This window comes from Danio rerio, chromosome 5, assembly GCF_049306965.1.
Source record: "Danio rerio strain Tuebingen ecotype United States chromosome 5, GRCz12tu, whole genome shotgun sequence".
NCBI classification, from domain to species: domain Eukaryota; kingdom Metazoa; phylum Chordata; class Actinopteri; order Cypriniformes; family Danionidae; genus Danio; species Danio rerio.
The window spans coordinates 38,447,303-38,464,862 of NC_133180.1; the positions used below are offsets into that span (position 1 = coordinate 38,447,303).

The following is a 17,560-nucleotide window of genomic DNA, read 5'->3' on the forward strand; positions in this document are numbered from 1 at the left end:
GACTTTATTCACAGGCGCACGCCCGCACGCCCTCTCTGTGGTACCAGCTGACGGTCAGCTCACCTGACGAGTGATTTTGCGGTCGCAAATACATCATTACATGAAGACCTAATGCCCCAGTAAAGCGAAGGGGACTCTATACTGTCAGTGAGTGCCGTCTTTCAAATGAGGCATTAAACTGAGGTCCTGACTCTGACTTTTTTTAAAAGAGTAGGGGTGTAACCCCGGTGTCCTGGCCAAATTCCCACCATTGGCCCTTACCCAACACAGCATTCCAATCATCCCCATCCACTGATTTGGCTTAATCACTGTCTCTCAACTCCAACAACAGCTGGTGTGTGGTGAGTGCACTGGCGCCATTGTCCTGTGGCTGCCGTTGCATCATCCAAGTGGATGCTGCACACTGGTGGTGGTGTGGAGAGACCCCCCTCATGATTGTGAAGCGCTTTGGATGTATGGCCATACCCAATAAATGCGCTATATACACACATTACATAACATTACATGATCTGTAAATAGTGCAGGTATTTGTGGGAATGGTACTTTATCTTTGTTATGACATCTTAGCATTACCAAGACAACAAAACCTGTCAGTGTCTTTGTCACAACAACTTGAAATTACATTGCCAAGACAGCATAACTTGTCTTAAATCTGTCATATACGTGATTGTTGATTGTTGAAACATGTTTTATTAGCTAAAGTAACCCACCAAAAGCATCTATACCTGCAATATATTATCATGCATCAGCCCAAGAGTTTACTAGTATGACAACCAGAACATAAATAATAAAAAGACATTATTGTTTGTTTTTTAGGGATGTTTTAAGAACATAATCAGCTTTTTTTCTCCATGTGTGTCTCAGATTAGAGCACTTCACCTAACGTGAACCCTGCTGTAGTGAAGCTGATTTATCCCACTGCTGTGGCAGCTTTATAGGTTCAGCTGCCTGCTTTTTATACTGAGGTGTGAGAAAGCTGGTATGAAGCTTTCAGCATCTTACTGTAAATACATAGTGATTTTCAGGCAGGCCGTGGATTAGACGAGCACAGCAGACACACCCCCGACAAACCCACAGAAAATCATCACACACTCTGTCCAATCATACAAACCCCACCCATTAACACACACACACACACACACACACACACACACACACACACACACATACTGGTCTGCTGAATCCATTATCATTCGCTTTGGCTCAGACAAAGAGTAAGAAATGTATTTGACATTCCTCAGAAATCATAAGCACACAATAAGTTATACAATTTATAGAGGTTTTGTCAGAGTTACAGCCCTTCTGAGATTAAATTAAATAATACATAAGAAAAAAGAGGCAGATTTAGACAGTGAGAATAAATTTCAGGTATAAGAGAGCATGATATACTAAAAAAAGGCCCAGATGCCTTGGGAACTAAATGCTGCTGGAAAAAGTCGCATGTATGTGTGTGAGTTAGTGGCGTAGTGAAGTCTAAAGCTGTATTTTCGAAACCTCTGTCTGTCTGGAATACTGCAATTAACTCAGCAAGCACAGACACACTGAAACATTCCCACACACACACACACACATACATACATGCAAATCTATGTCAACTTATGAAATCTTAAGCAAGAATATTTTTGTTAGGTGTAAAAGGCTAGTAATGTCTCAGTAAAAGCCAGTTTGCCTTACGGTGCACAATCATTTTTCATGTAAATTTATGATGGAATTCTGATAAACATTTTAGAAATAGTAACAAATTACACTTTACTTTACTAAGAGAAGTGCTATAATAACATTACAAAAAATTCCTTTACATTTGTTTGATGGTTAGATGAAGTTTGATGATTTTTTTTTTCAGTGGGTACTCTTAAAAACAAAGGTTTCAAATGGAGCTTTTTGCAGTAATGCCAAGGAAACAGGCTAATTTCTGATTTACTTTCAGTTAACATTTCTTTTATTCATTCATTCATTTTCTTGTCGGCTTAGTCCCTTTATTAATTCGGGGTCGCCACAGCGGAATGAACCGCCAATTTATCCAGCAAGTTTTTACGCAGCGGATGCCCTTCCAGCCGCAACCCATCTCTGGGAAACATCCACATACACATTCACACACACACTCATACACTACGGACATTTTAGCCTACCCAATTCACCTGCTTTTTATACTGAGGACATACAGCATGTCTTTGGATTGTGGGGAAAACTGGAGCACCCGGAGGAAACCCACGCGAACGCAGGGAGAACATGCAAACTCCACACAAAACCGCCAACTGAGCCGAGGCTCGAACCAGCGACCTTCTTGCTGTGAGGCGACAGCACTACCTACTGCTTCGCCCTTTGAACATTTCTCTCTCTATATATATATTTCCTTTTCTTGTTTTTTTACAAAACAGTTCAGAACAAAACAAACAAACAAAAAAAGACATACAAGTGTCAAAGGTCACCGAATACAGTCTTATTTACATTCATATTTAGGGTTGATAAAATGTTGCCATATAAAATTTTGTTAAGGGTTTCATATCAAAGATCAACAGACTCCATATCTAAATAAAAGCACCACAATAAAATGAAAACATTACAATTCTTCTCAACCATTTACCCCAGTATGCAGAAATTTTATCGGTTTGTTGTCTGTATGTTGTCTTGTTGTCTGTCTAATATGTCAGTACTTCCATATCATACACCTCTTTTACAATATCATGCCATTCACCTACAGATGGAGGATCTTCCTTGAGCCATTTCTTTGTAATGGCCTTTTTACAAGTTTTAGTAGCGTATTAAGAAGAAATAGATAATTTTTTGGTATTTTTTAAGAGTAAATTCCCAGGTAGATAGTTTTAAAATTACATTCCAGGTTCAATCCCATTATTGCATTTATCTCTTAATTCAAATCTTGCCAATAGGTGTGTATAATATTACAATCCCAAACTATGTGGAAATGATCAGCCAATACATTTCCAGATTTTCTCCAGAATTCACCATTTTCTTGATCGCTAGTTTGAAAGTATTTTATTTTAGGTGTCATAAAGAACTCAAATTAAATTAAATTTTTTCCAAATAAATTCCCTCCATGAATCTGAATTAATTGTGATCATCTGTGTTTCTTAAATAGCTACCTATTCCTCATTTTCAGTGAACATTTCTTGAAAGAAATTACACTTTTTTAGTGTAAAGAATGTGTATGTAGTCTAGTAAAGATTTTGTGGATATTAAAGCTTCTTCATGGGGCATAAACACCAATAACAAACCTTTATTTTTGGGCATTAAATATTTTTTTTGCACACAAAAAATAGAACAAAAAACCATTATCATTCAATATGTCTCTGCTATGATTAATAATCCATTAGAAAGTAAATATATGAAGGAAAAAAACAAAAACAAATAAATGAAGTTTCTAAACATGTTATTTCCTTCTCTTATGGTTTTGGTTTTATATAGAAAGTTTGACTTGTTTGTTTACATCTGTCTCATAAAATCTCAAAGTCATCCTATTTTTGTGTGAAGTCAGAATGGCTTTGTGTGAGAGTGTGTGTGGGTGTGTGTGGGTGGTAGTCATGCGCATGCAGACAGACTCTGGCCAGCTGTAATTGTTTCCGTGTGTTGTTCTCATCAAGCTACAAGAGAAACGAGCCACAGTTCAACACTGCCAGCCTCATCACATGCCTTTGTGCTCCTCTGAAGCTCCACTGGTTAAATAGAATCAAAAGTCTGACAGTGTATTTGTATTATTTCCAGTCTCCCGACATGCTTTTTGGCTCAATCATGACTTGTGTTTCATGCCTAAACAGAAAAGGTAAATGTGCCAAATACTAGTCAAAAAATGACTAAAAAGGCAAATAATTCCAGGAGATTTTGTTGAAGCAAAAAATATATAAGAAAAAAATGGAAAAAGATCTGCATTTGTTTGGATTATCCTATTATTTAGAGGTAAAAAAGTAGAAATTTGCGAAGTGCAATTTTTTGGGGGGTATGAACCATTCCTGCAACAACACTGCAACGCTCATTACATTACATGTGGTCATTCAGCCACACTTTTGTCTAAAGCTACTTACAAATGAAATTAAATAATTTACTAACTGTAATACACTAACTGTAATCACAAAGATACAAAAAATCTTTCAACATAATACATGAACATATATTGAATATTTAATTACAAAAATACATTTATAAATATCTAAAATATATCATATAATATCTTCACTTTCATTGTTATCAAATCACTCTGCCACCATTTTTGCTGTGTGTATTAGGGCATTACCATCCTGATACTGTACATGATACTGCTGTCAGGGTACTATGGATTGAACCACTGGATGCACACAGTCCTCCAGAATGATTCAGTAGTCCTTGGCAGTGATGCGCCCATCTAGCACAAGTATTTGGCCTAGGAAATACTATAATATTGCAATCCAAACCATCACTGACCCACTCCCATGCTTCACTCCGGGCATGCAAAAGTCTGGGTGGTACACTTTTTTGGGGGTTCTCCACACCATAACTCTCCCAGATGTGGGAAAGTGAAGGTGGACTCATTGTTCCCATTGTGCACAGCCTAAGATTATCACAGCTGGGACCATTGAAACCATCATTTGGCGTTGGCATGAGTGACCAAAGGTTTGGCTATAGCAGCTCGGCAAAGTATATTGAAACCGTGGAGCCTTCAACAAACAGTTTTGGTAGAAACAGGAGAGTTGAGGTGCACATCTAATTCTGCAGTGAGTTGGGCAGCTGTAGTTATGTTTTTTTGGATTCAGTCTGCATTAGCACCCGGACATCATTTGCATCCTCAGTTTGTCCTGTTGGATGTGGTTCATCCTTCTTGGTGGTATGCTGACATTACTCTGAATACTGCGGCTCTTGATACATCACAAAGACTTGCCGCCATCAAATCTCCACCAACAATTTTCCACACTGATATATATTACCTATAATGTTGTGTGCATTGCAATTTTTTAAGCAAAACTGTGCTATTATTACTCTGTTAATGAAACCTAACCTTCACACTCTGCTCTTACTGGTGAAATGAAGTTTTAGCAGGTCAAATTTTGCCATGAAACTCTAAATTGGCCAGTTTCATTGTCCAACCCCTGTGTGTTTGTTTGTGTGTGTGTGTGTGTGTGTGTGTGTGTGTGTGTGTGTGTGTGTGTGTGTGTGTGTGTGTGTGTTTGTGTGTGTGTGTGTGTGTGTGTGTAGTATACAGGGTTTCACTTCTTTGCATTGTAATTTTCCTTAAATCCATCACTTTGAGAACTCTACACTCTGTTCTTTAAATACCATGCTTTCTGTCGAAGTTGTCAGTCAGTTTTAAATTCTTTAAAAAAAAAAAAGATTTTAGATTTCATGTCATCTCCTACCTTTCCTTCAAATGTTGAATAATTTATAAGTAGCTCTTCGTGGGCCAGAACAAAATAACAAACAGACAGTGGATTTTTCCCTCTGAAACCACCATGAGCTGGTATTGAATAATCATGTTACTTGTGCCAGTGTTCCAGAATAATCTGGTTAAGCCTTGCTTGATGCTTCAACCCACATAAGTGGATCTAACCAAACCACAGTCTGACACATCAAGATAGAAAGCACATAGTCTGAATCCATGTTTAAATGAGGTCTTACACTTTTACGACTGCAAAATAAATAAAAAAAAATCAAATGCAGTTTGCAAAAGCTTTTGCACACTTAAAGATTTAGTCTGTTTATTTTTGTAACAAAAATGAAAGCATTTCCAACTATTTTATTCTTAGTAGATGATGTAATTGTCATCAGGTTTTAATTATAGTGTTTATGTGTGTCATATGTATGTTTGATAAATAAAATTAAACTACGCAATATGTAAATGAGGAATATTTAATAATGTTCCATCTAATTATTATCATTAACTTAAATTATGGTCACCGGACCTCAAGAGCTTGATTAGGTTATTTATCAGGTTTTTGCCCCTAAAAACTTCTTTTATAAGGCTAATTTCTCACACATATCATCCTAATCCTCAATTAATTCCAAAATATTATTTTAGAGCAAGTGACAGAGGCTTGAGACCTGGAGCATTGATATGAGAGAGATTAAATAACTGAATTGTCTAAATCTGCGTTTCTCTTAAAAGTGTTCAGCAATATTGAAACCGTAATATTAACTGCTTTAAGAACACTGAAGCTATCACCTTGCTGCTCAGAAATGTCAGGGAGCTTTTCAATTACAAGACTATTTTATTGATAAAATTCTGGGTCAATATGTATCTCTTCAGATGTGTATGGGAGAGAGCTCTCTGTAGATTATGAAATGTGTTGAAGACAACAAAAAAAAACATTGAAATAGTTGATAATATTCAATTGATTGTTTAATATTATTGTTCATTTTATATATGTTCGGGCTTTTCATAAAGTGTTTTTCAGTCTAGTGGAAAGAAAACATCCTAAATATACATCATTTATTGCACTTCCGTGTAAAGCTGCGGTCACACTGGGCTTTTCCTCCCATAGACTTTCATTCATATGCACGTGAATGCGTCAGACCGGAAACACAGGGTCATGCGTCAAGTTTCACAGGTTGCTTCTCTGCAAAGTTCAAGCTTGGTGAACTCTGACCTGCAAAATCGCATCATATTAATGCGTGAGACCAATCGAGTATCAAACATGACATCTCTGGACAGAAATTTAGAACATGGAGAAATCGCTCGCTTTTTAAATGTCTAATCAGCTTGTTTAATCCCGTCCCTTTTCGCAGCACCGCTTGACAGAATTTCACACACACACACAAACTCTAGTGTGATCGCAGCTTAAGTCACCACCTGAATTTAACTAAGTGAATAGGTTACGGCCTCTCATTGGATAATTACTGCATGAATGATTATGTTTCAGCTGGTAACAAGTTAATTATCACTAACTGATGCATAGAGCAGCTTCTTGTTCTCCTTTTCTTAAACAACCATGTCAGAAGAGAGACATCATGTGGTAGTGGTAAGGTTGTTCATGACTTTCAGAAGGGTTAAATTATTGCCATGCTTGAATCAAATAAACATCTAAGGAGATGCCAGTTGGTCAGATCTAGGTTCTGCACTGTTATGTGGCCAAAGAATGATGTCAGCTGACCTGAATATACCTAAATATATTGAATGACCAGGCTCATTAATCAATCTATTTTTTTTTTCTTCCCTGATGGCACGAGGGTTCATTCACAGGATCCATCTGCCTTAGATTGTAGAAGAGGGAGCACGAGATATATATTTTTTACACATGGATTGGCCACTACAGGGTCCAGACTTTAACCCTATTGAAAATCTTTGTGTTGTGCTGAAAAAGATCTTGCACAGAGGTCCAACTCTCTCAACATCAGCACAAGATCCTGACTAATAATTAATGCAATTCTAGACAGAAATAATATGAAGTGTTGTATAAGCACATTGAAACTGAATTTGTACCATAATCAAAGCTAATGGAGCTCCAATTAAATATTAATGTGTGTGACCTTTTAGGCAAGTTTTTAAAATGTATACAATTTATAAATATTGTTAAACCATTATGTTGCATGTCTAATCAGTGATCTCTGTGTGTGTGTGTGTGTGTGTGTGTGTGTGTGTGTGTGTGTGTGTGTGTGTGTGTGTGTGTGTGTGTGTGTGTGTCTGCAGTGGTGTGTCCTCTGACCTGTATGAATGGAGGAGTGTGCAGTACCCGCACACACTGTCTCTGTCCACCAGGCTTCACAGGACGCCTCTGCCAGTACCCACTTCGAACTCAAGCTACTCGTGGCAACAAGCAGCCTGTGTACACTGTGCAGGTGACGGCTCTTTCACATTAAGAAATCAAATACAGTCTCATGCAGGAGTACGAATATTCTGAATGCATAAGGGTTTTGTTAGAACCTGATGTTGTGAGATCAGTAGACGACAGAATAAATGTATCTGTCCAGGTGGTGCCAGGTGAGTCTCAGAGTCTGTCTGAGTCTATCGGTGCAGGTGGACGACAGCAGATGACACAAACACACTCTGTGTTCACTCTGCAAGGCACTGGACATCACTCTTCTGAAGGTAACTGGTGCACAGGACATCTAACCCATATCCCAACCAGATATTTGTTATTTTTCATTAAAACAAAGATCAAACATGACTAAATTCAGAATATTATGTGACTTCTAAAACATTTTGTGAGAGAATTTAGTCTTTATAGGGATAACAACAATCTAAAGCAGGGGTGTCAAACTCAATTCCTGGAAGGCCATAGCCCTGCAGAGATTAGTTCCAGCTCTGCTTCAACACACTTATCTGTAGGTATCAAATGTACCTAAAGCACTCAATTAGTTGTGTTTAATTAGGATTAGAACTACATTGTGCAGAACTGTGGCTCTCCAGGAACTGGAGTTTGACACCTGTGATCTAAAGCATTTGAGGAGAATGATAAACAATAACAAAACCAATTGTTAAATGTTGATATAGGTGTTAACTATAATGAGCAAACCTTAACATTTTTATTAAAATAAGTCATGAATTATATGTAAAAATTGCTATAATGTTATTAAAGTATGTACCAATGTTGTATATAAATTTAAAGACAGTCGTTAAATATAAAAAGTCTAACGTAAAACCAGCTTTTTGCAAGTGAAAGGCTGTACTTTCAAATGTTCATTTTCATTTTGTCTTGGTTAGACTACAAAAAATTAAAACAAAAATGTCTGTAGAATGTGAATGAAACATACAATTACTAAAATGTTTGGGATGTCTCTAGACCCTCTGCCCACAAGATGTAACAATACACAAAACTGGATTTACATGAGATGAGATTTTTACAGTTTGGATGCAAAAACCTAGAAGTGCCGTCAGATATTTCAATCGAAAATGAGCATTATTCTCAGCCCCGTTTGTTATTGTTGAGTTATTTAAATTTGAAGATTATGTAAAGGACTTATTCTTTGCCATAAAAGTGAAATCACTGAGCCTACACACAGGAGCCTGAAAAAAATGCTACATTTCAGACGGCACTTAGGGGTTTTTGCATCTGAACTCTTCATATAGTGTTTTAAAGGAATCTTCAGTGACAAAATATGTATCTGGTAAAATAATCTGCAGGTGCATTTTGACATGTTTTACTAGTCATCTCGAAATCTTAATTGTCACTTCCATTCTACTTTCTGAGTGTGAATTATCATTTTCAATCAAGTCAGAACAATATATGAGCACTGTAAAAGGTTTTACCTCTAACTACCCTCTAAATAAGCAAAAGTGTAATGTAAACTTGCCAGTTGCACCTATGCTTTGAGACATATTTTTACTTTAACAAAAAAGACACCTTTTAATATCACAATCTTGAGATCTCATCACACCCATACCAAAAAAAAAAAAAAAAATATATATATATATATATATATATATATATATATATATATATATATATATATATATATATATATATATATATATATATATATATATGTATATATATATATATATATATATATGTATGTATGTATGTATATATATATATATATATATATATATATATATATATATATATATATATATATATATATATATATATATATATAAAGAAAACTGAAAATATAAAATAAAGCTAATTCAAGGTGTCCACGGGGTCTTAAAAGTATTAAAGTTGATAAATTAATGTAGAGAAATTTAGGCCCTTAAAAAATCGTAAATGCTATTTTGCAAGGTAATAAATTTTATATCATATTTGAATTTGCAATGTATAGTTGTATGCTAAAGTTTGCCTGAATTAAATCTGGAATATCAGGATGTTGTGTAGTTTATGAAATCAATAAAATCCTGCTGTATTTGACATCATGCTGCCATGTTTAATGCAGTAACCAAGGCAACACCATTATTTCTGCAGCTCTATAGGCGCCAACCTGCTGAATTAGCAACAGTAGATTCAAGAGATTTTTTTTCAATGTATAAATCATGTTTTAGTTTCAGATTAGTTTTTAACAGTAATATTTAGTAAATATAGTGTAAGTTAAAATCTCACCAGTGTTTCTAGTTGAAATCCAAAGTGGTTATAAGGTCTGAAAATAGGATTAAAAAAGGTCTTAAAAGGTATTGAATTTCACTCTTTGATTCCTGTATATAATCTGTTATTTAAAATATTAATATATATATATATATATATATATATATATATATATATATATATATATATATATATATATATATATATATTAATGTTTTTTACATAAATAAAATGAATAATTTATTATATAAAGTCATAAAGTCAAAGTTTGCCTGCAATTCATTAATTAAAAGCAGTTTTTTTTTTAAAACAAGACTGTTCTCTTTTCTTATTCAAATTTCCAGTGCAGTTCAATGTTCGTGTTGTTCACACGCCAGACACATCAGTTGTCATTCATCCTCTGGACCAATCAGAGAACAAGCCTCACAGTACCAAAACTGTGGCCCGCCTCCCTCCAACGACTCATAAACCCAAGGGGAGGTGCTTCCAGGAGACCACGCCCAAACAGGCTGTGAGTGACTGATGATACAGAAATTAACAACATTTGCCTCTTGATAATATCCTCTGACGCTCTCTCTCTATTTCTCTCTCCTTTTTTAGTGTAGTAGTAATCCCCTTCCTGGTCTGACAAATCAAGAAGACTGCTGTGGCAGTGTGGGTAATTCCTGGGGCCAAAATAAATGCTACAAATGCCCTTTACTACCATGTAAGTGGAATTATTTTCTATTATATAAAATGGATTTTGATCTGGAGTTGGACTTTAGGGTCTCTGCCATAAGATCAAAGTGTGTTACCAGCCAAAAACAACCCCATTGGTTAAAAATAACAGCTCAAGTCACAAATCCTACTGCTTTAGACTTTTTGTCCTTATAAATTCACCCTGTCATAGTTTGATGCATGGGAATGTGTCAGCACAGTCTTGGAGCTACATTTCAAAATGAGCTTGAAGAGAACTGCCTTTTTCCACTCCTGTTTTTCTCTTTGTAACCCATTTCAGCGCTCAGTCAGGCAGTGATTGTGTGCTGGCGAACGGATGTGTGTTAGCGTTTGCGTTCGAGTGTGTGTGAACGTCTGCGAGTGTCTTCGTGCCTCAGCAACATCACCATATTTTCCTATGACACACCCTTTGCAGTAAAAGGAGACAAAAGTGAGGGATGGAAAAAAGGAGGAAGAAATGTTGGCTTTGGCAAAAGGCTTTCTGGAAAGTCACTCTGTCTCTGTTCTCACATGTTCTTATGCTGAAGAGAAAATATCAGCTTCAGAGAAATGTTCCCACAGCGGCCCTTTTCTCTCTCCTTCTTACACACGGGAAGAAATGGAGCACATCACACACACCGCAAGCTACCAGTTTCTCTCGAAAACTAAATCCCACATAGACACTTATTTCCATCCACTAGTGTTGTTTTTATATAGCTTTGTTTTACTTGGTTTTTATTGCTTTGTTGTTGTTTGATGGTTATGTTCTGAAGTAATCAGTCAACCAAATGATGATGAGGTGCTTCAGCAGCTGAAATTCCTCTGATTTCTGTCATTCAGATACTGAAAAACACCAGGCTATAGTCGAGGACTTTGCATCAACGTGCCCTCAGGGATACAAGAGACTCAACAGCACTCACTGCCAAGGTACTGTGTGCACATGCTGGATTGTGTGCAAGTTTGTGTTTAACAAATTGTAAGTATGCTGGATGTCATAAAATTTACACATTCATTTAAGCATTAAATCAACACATAAAAATGACAACCATGCCAAAATATTTTTATGTAGAGCGGAGGTATTCAATCTTTAACATGCCATGGAACCCCAATAATGAGCTTTGTAATGGGAGTTACTCCCATCATATGCTGTAAAAAATGGAAAGGAATAAATGCAGTTTGTTTTAAAGAACCAATTTTTAATGTGAAAGGGTTTGTGTATGTTTCATTAATTAAACTTTATGTTTAAAATAAATGATTCAGAAGAATATTTAGTTTTTTTTTACTGTGCTTTTATTCTGATTATATTTATTAAAATACATTTAATACATTCAGTTAAAATATTTAGGTAACACTTTAAAATAACGATTAGTTAGTTAATGGATTTACTAGCATTAACAAACAATTAGTAATACATTTATTAAGATATTTTTTAATCTTTGTTAAAATCAGTTAATGTTAACTCACGGTGCATTAAGTAATGTGTTAACGAGCACAACTTTAGATTTTTTATGATTTTTTTATTTTTAATTTTTATTGTGACTCAATTGAGTACATAATGCCATATGTCATATGTAGAAAGAAGGAAGGGGCTTGATGGTAGACAGTCTTTTGACCGTTCTTTAAAACCATATTGAAGCTTGGAAAAGTAAATAGTTCTTCCTTTTGTTTTTTTAATTTTTGTTGCTCTTGACAAACGAAAAGTAAACTGTTGCATTGCAAGTTTGTGGTTTTATGCGTCAAATCCTTTGTACCGAGTCCCTATGGAAATAGTGGAGAACTGGAAGGAATAGATCACCATTACATGACATACAATTTAAATACATTATTATCAGGTGTACTAACTATACATAGTACTTAAATTTTGTTAAATTAAAAAAAAAATTATGAAAACATAAAAATAAAAATATAAAAATAGCATTAAAATTAGCATTACAGAATAATCTCAAATGACCACCTTCATTATACACATGGGGATAACACAGAATACAATGTGAATATATATGACCATACATGTTAGCATGTATTTATCTATTTATCAGTTAAGCATTTTCTATTTGTTTATGGCAACAAAATCAGGTCTTCTAATTGAAATATATTTAACCCATTTCCTACATTTACACTGAAATATAGCCTTCTTTAAATAAACTAGAAAAGTGATTTTTTTTCCTTTGTATAGATCTCAATAGTTGCATCTATTCAATCATTTAAGGTTGGTTGCTGTTGCTGTAGCCATTTGTGTACAACTTTTTTTTTAAATGCATTAGTAAATGTTGAACTATGATCAATAAATAATTTTCAAGATTATTTATACTTAGTTAGTATACATACATAACTGTTGTACATACATAAACTAACATTAATTAAAGGACCGTTATTCTAAAGTGTTACCACAGTATGTAAAGCTAGATCAACTCCCATTTTTCCTCAGTGAAATATACACCAGAAGATAGCTCTTAAATTACTGTGGCAAAAAGGATTATATCCAAGAAATGCAAAACAGCCCAGGCATTCATTCCAGAACTGTAGAGAAATACAGAAGTCAAGGACTTTCTGCCAGTCAGGAGACAGTTTGGATTACCTTTGTATATGGACCTGCATAGCTTCAGTTTCAGAATAATGGCATAAGGAACATAAAATTTCTGATAATTTGGTGATAAGCTCCATTTATGATCGCATTGGTTGGGATTAGGCAAGTGAATAAATTGTACACCAGCAAAATGACTAACAACATCAGTCAAGTTTTAGTGCAAGCAGATGCTTCAGACCATTGATATACAGTATGTGTCCTCCTTTCCCAGATTCAACCAAGAATGTCTATAGAACGGAATCCTTCAGACTACTAATGCACCGATCTTGAGTTTTTGCCAATTGCCTAATAATAAATCTGAATCTGAATGATTCAGATTTATTATTAGGCAATAGCAATTGGCCAATTCCGATATATATATATATATATATATATATATATATATATATATATATATATATATATATATATATATATATATATATATATATATATATATATATATATATATGTATATGTATATATGTATGTGTGTGTGTGTGTGTGTGTGTGTGTGTGTGTGTGTGTGTGTAAAGAAAGAGCTAGCTATAGTGCTTGCCAAATACAAAAAAATAGGATCAGAATAAGTTAATCAGAATCAGAGTTTTTTTTTTTGTGAGCATTTGGCCTTCCCTGTTTAGTTAGGTGTAGTTACATGTGTTGCTTTGCCTGTCAAAGATGTCTGCACCGTAGACTCATTCTGAAAACGAAGCCCTATATGCCTTTCTTGGAGATCGCAAATTATGTAACCAGAGCTATTATGACTGTATTTGGTCTTTAAAATGAATGCTTCGTGCGTTATGATTATCGCTAAACAGCTGACCGCTTACCTGCATGTGGCCAGCTTTCCCGCTGTTTTCAGCTTGTCTGGTAGCTCGACACGTACATCGGTGGATTTGAGATGCAGAGCAGAGTTGACAGTGATGACAGGGTTCGAGTCCAGTGAAGAAGGTTTCTGGTAAAAATCAGGGGGCTTTTTTTTCTGGATTGCTTTTTAAAACACTGCAGTTGGGTTTGGGGAAGGGGGTGGGGCAGGTCAATCTGTGCTTTTCAAAATACTATTGGTTGGGTGGAGGGAAGGGGGTCAAGTCAGTCGGCAGCGCCTCTGGTGGATTTACGTGAGAACAGCAGGTTAATGGCACTCATGGCACTCATTTGAGATCTGAAAAAGCGTATAAACCGGTCTCTGGCGGATTCGCGAAAACAAAAACTGAAGAAAAAAAAATGTAGCTCCTGGGATTTATTTTGCTCTTTCCAGAAATGTATATAGGGGTACTTAGTCAGAATGAACCTGGGTTGGATGTCTGTTTGTGGAAACCACTGTAGTTCTTTTTCCTACATAAGAAATGCTTCAGAGAAGCAGACAACAAAGACAATTGAAAAGGCTGTCATATTATCTTGCATCTGAATACAGTTCTGGGAGGGCTGGTTTGGGCTTAGGCACTTCAGAATAATTAACAAGATTTGGGAGGGTTTTGCATCAAGATTGGTCCAATTATTCAATAACATCTTGTTGTTTCCATTTATATACATGCAATCTAATCTATTAAAATGTCCTCCTGATGTGTGTTTGCTTTTTTGCACATTATTGCACACATGAAGATTTTATGTGGAACTTGATATTCACTGTTGATATTTATTCAAGGAACTCACCTCAGCCATGGTATTGAGGGTGGTAAGAATGCTGGTTTTACACTCCCACCACCTCCAATCACTGCTGGTGCCGGGACTTGAACCTGCAACCTTTTGTTGCAACACAGGCTTATTCTGAAAATGTAGCCCTTTATACATTTATGGAGATCGCGAATTAAGCCAGAAGTACGTATGGTTGCATTTCGTCTTTAAAATGAATGCTACCGGGCGGTATGATGTCGTTCCTTTTCACGTTTACAAGCTGACCGATTATCTCTGTATGGAAGGCTGTCCCGCTGTTACCAGTTTGTACAGTTAGCTTGCCATGTACGTCGACGGACACAGAGAGGAGTTGACCATGATGAAAGGGTTCGAGTCTGGCAAAGAATAGTTCCAGAAAGTGGGTAAGACAAAAACAAAAGCCAAAAAAATAGATTAAACGAGTAAATAACAGGGTGAGAATGTGGTAAATTCTGAAAACATGATAAAATCAGATGAGGACTTCTTTTTCTGAATTGCTTTTTAAAAGTGTCAGTTGGGTTTAGGGTAGTGAGTTAGCGGGTCAATTGGTGCTTTTGAAAACACTATTGGTTAGGTTTATGGAAGGAAGAGAATGGGTTAGTTGATTGGTCAATCAGCCAGTCATTCAATCAGTCAGTCAAGAGTGGCCTCTGGTGGATTTACACGAGAACAGCAGGCGCGAATGGCACTTGCAAGAGAAATCTGACATCTAAATGTGTAAACAGCGGCCTATGGTTGATTCGCTAAAACAAAAACTGCAAAAAAAAACAAGCTCCTGGAACATATTTGGCATTCTTCAGAAATGTATATAGAGGTACATTTTCAGATTGAGCCTGTTTCCATACAAGTCCAACAAGTCCTAAGCTAGTTCTTTGGTTATCATACAGAATGCATGAGAAAAGATGGATTTGGCAGGCCTTTGATGTCATTGTAAACATAAACCATGGCAGATGTTGTAGACAAACAAATCAACACTGAAAGAAAAGGCTTGTGTTGTGTTTACTTCAGCTAATACTACATAATGAAAGCCATCATCCTTTTCCATAGAATTCAGAGAACATTGTAACTGGCCTTCCATGACATTTAAATAAAATAAAATGTTGACCATGAGCCCGATTCATCTGTAATTTAGAAACATGCCTTTATGTTTTTATGCATTCATACAAGAGTCAGAGCTATACAAACTGCTTAAAGCCATGTATAATAATATAAATTCTCCTAACTGCCACTTCACAAGTGGATGGAGTTACAGGAATTGAAAAGGAACTTTGTTTCTGGTATCACCACTTTCATTGTTACAGATTCAGTTTCAGAAAAACCAAGATCATGGAAAACTCATCAGTTGCATCGCCAAGTGCTATAGAGTTATTTAACAGCCCTAACAATTACAGCTGGTAAATCTGTTACAAAATTGTATCTTGGATCAGAAGAAGAAACCTGAGACCTCTCTCTTACATTAAATGTTTCATTTGCTTTTTAACTGAATTGAATTTGAGATTTGACCATTGTCAGTAATCAGCATAACCCTAACTTAAGCACATTTTGCTCATGTTTTTTACCTCAGTTACATTTTTATGATCTTATTACTCATGCTGATGCTTTGTTTGTGGTTCTCTTCATTTCCCTGTCATAGACATAAACGAATGTATGATGTCAGGCGTATGCTGGAATGGAGAATGTTTAAACACGCGGGGAAGTTTCCGCTGTACCTGTAAACCTGGTTATGTACTGAAAGAAAGGACACGCTGCGTCGCTGGTAACCTATAACTACTTTTTTAAACTCAGCTCAAATATACAGTAATGCCAGCAAGTACTAAATGGCTAACAAACCAGCATCAAGATCTTTTTATTCTCCTCTCCTTGATAGCAACAGTTGAGCTGGGGTACTGTTTTCGCATGGTTACGGAAACAGGGAAATGTGAGCACGCTCTTTCAACACGCCTTTCCCAGGAGATGTGCTGCTGCACTGTGGGTAAAGCATGGGGAAGCAACTGTGAGAGGTGCCCACAGGATGGCACAGGTGAGTGAGTGAGTGAGTGAATAATTTAGTTAAATTTACTTTCATTTAATTTTCAATCGGCTTAGTAAATGAACTACCAACTTATCCAGCGTATGTTTTACACAGCGGATGCCCTCCCAGCTGTAACCCAGTACTGGGAAACACCCATACTCTATTACGTTCACACACATATAATACGACTAGTTTACTTTATTCAGTTCACCTGTAGCGCATGTCTTTGGACTGTGAGAGAAATCGGAGCACCTAGCAGTGCCAACTACTGAGCCACGGTGTCGACCCTCAATTAAATTTCTGTAGCTCAAATATTAGAGCATGGCATCAACAATGCCAAGCTCATCTGTTTAACAGATTATTGAAATGCTACATTTTGGCCAGTTGTTCAGTGGTCCAAGGTCCCACTTTGTAATATTTTTGAGTTTTTTTATTTTTATTCTTATTATTATTTGATATTTGTAAGATAATGTTTTTTTTAACCCTTGAAAAGGTGTGGGGGCTAATGTTAAATGTTAACTTTTCTGATTTTGTGTCATTTTTGTGTGGTCTTCACTAAAGCTATGTTTCCATCCACCTATTTTTCTGCTCATGTTGGATATGCACATAAAAATGGTCATTCTTAACCATTTTAGTATTAGTGTCATTATATTATTAATTACCTCCAGAAATATCAAGAGCGTCTGTGCTCTG

At 36.0% G+C, this 17,560-nt stretch overlaps 1 protein-coding gene across 4 annotated transcripts in view; it reads left to right on the forward strand.

The window, feature by feature from the left end:
- Nucleotides 1-17,560, forward strand: part of ltbp3 (latent transforming growth factor beta binding protein 3) — a 67,914-nt gene that overhangs the window by 27,187 nt on the left and 23,167 nt on the right. For all 4 annotated transcript variants that reach the window (XM_005165332.6, XM_005165333.6, XM_073950656.1 and 1 more), the window contains 7 exon segments: nucleotides 7,610-7,758; nucleotides 7,891-8,008; nucleotides 10,286-10,452; nucleotides 10,542-10,647; nucleotides 11,478-11,564; nucleotides 16,490-16,612; nucleotides 16,724-16,876. In XM_005165332.6, the coding sequence (XP_005165389.1) occupies nucleotides 7,610-7,758; nucleotides 7,891-8,008; nucleotides 10,286-10,452; nucleotides 10,542-10,647; nucleotides 11,478-11,564; nucleotides 16,490-16,612; nucleotides 16,724-16,876 (903 nt within the window).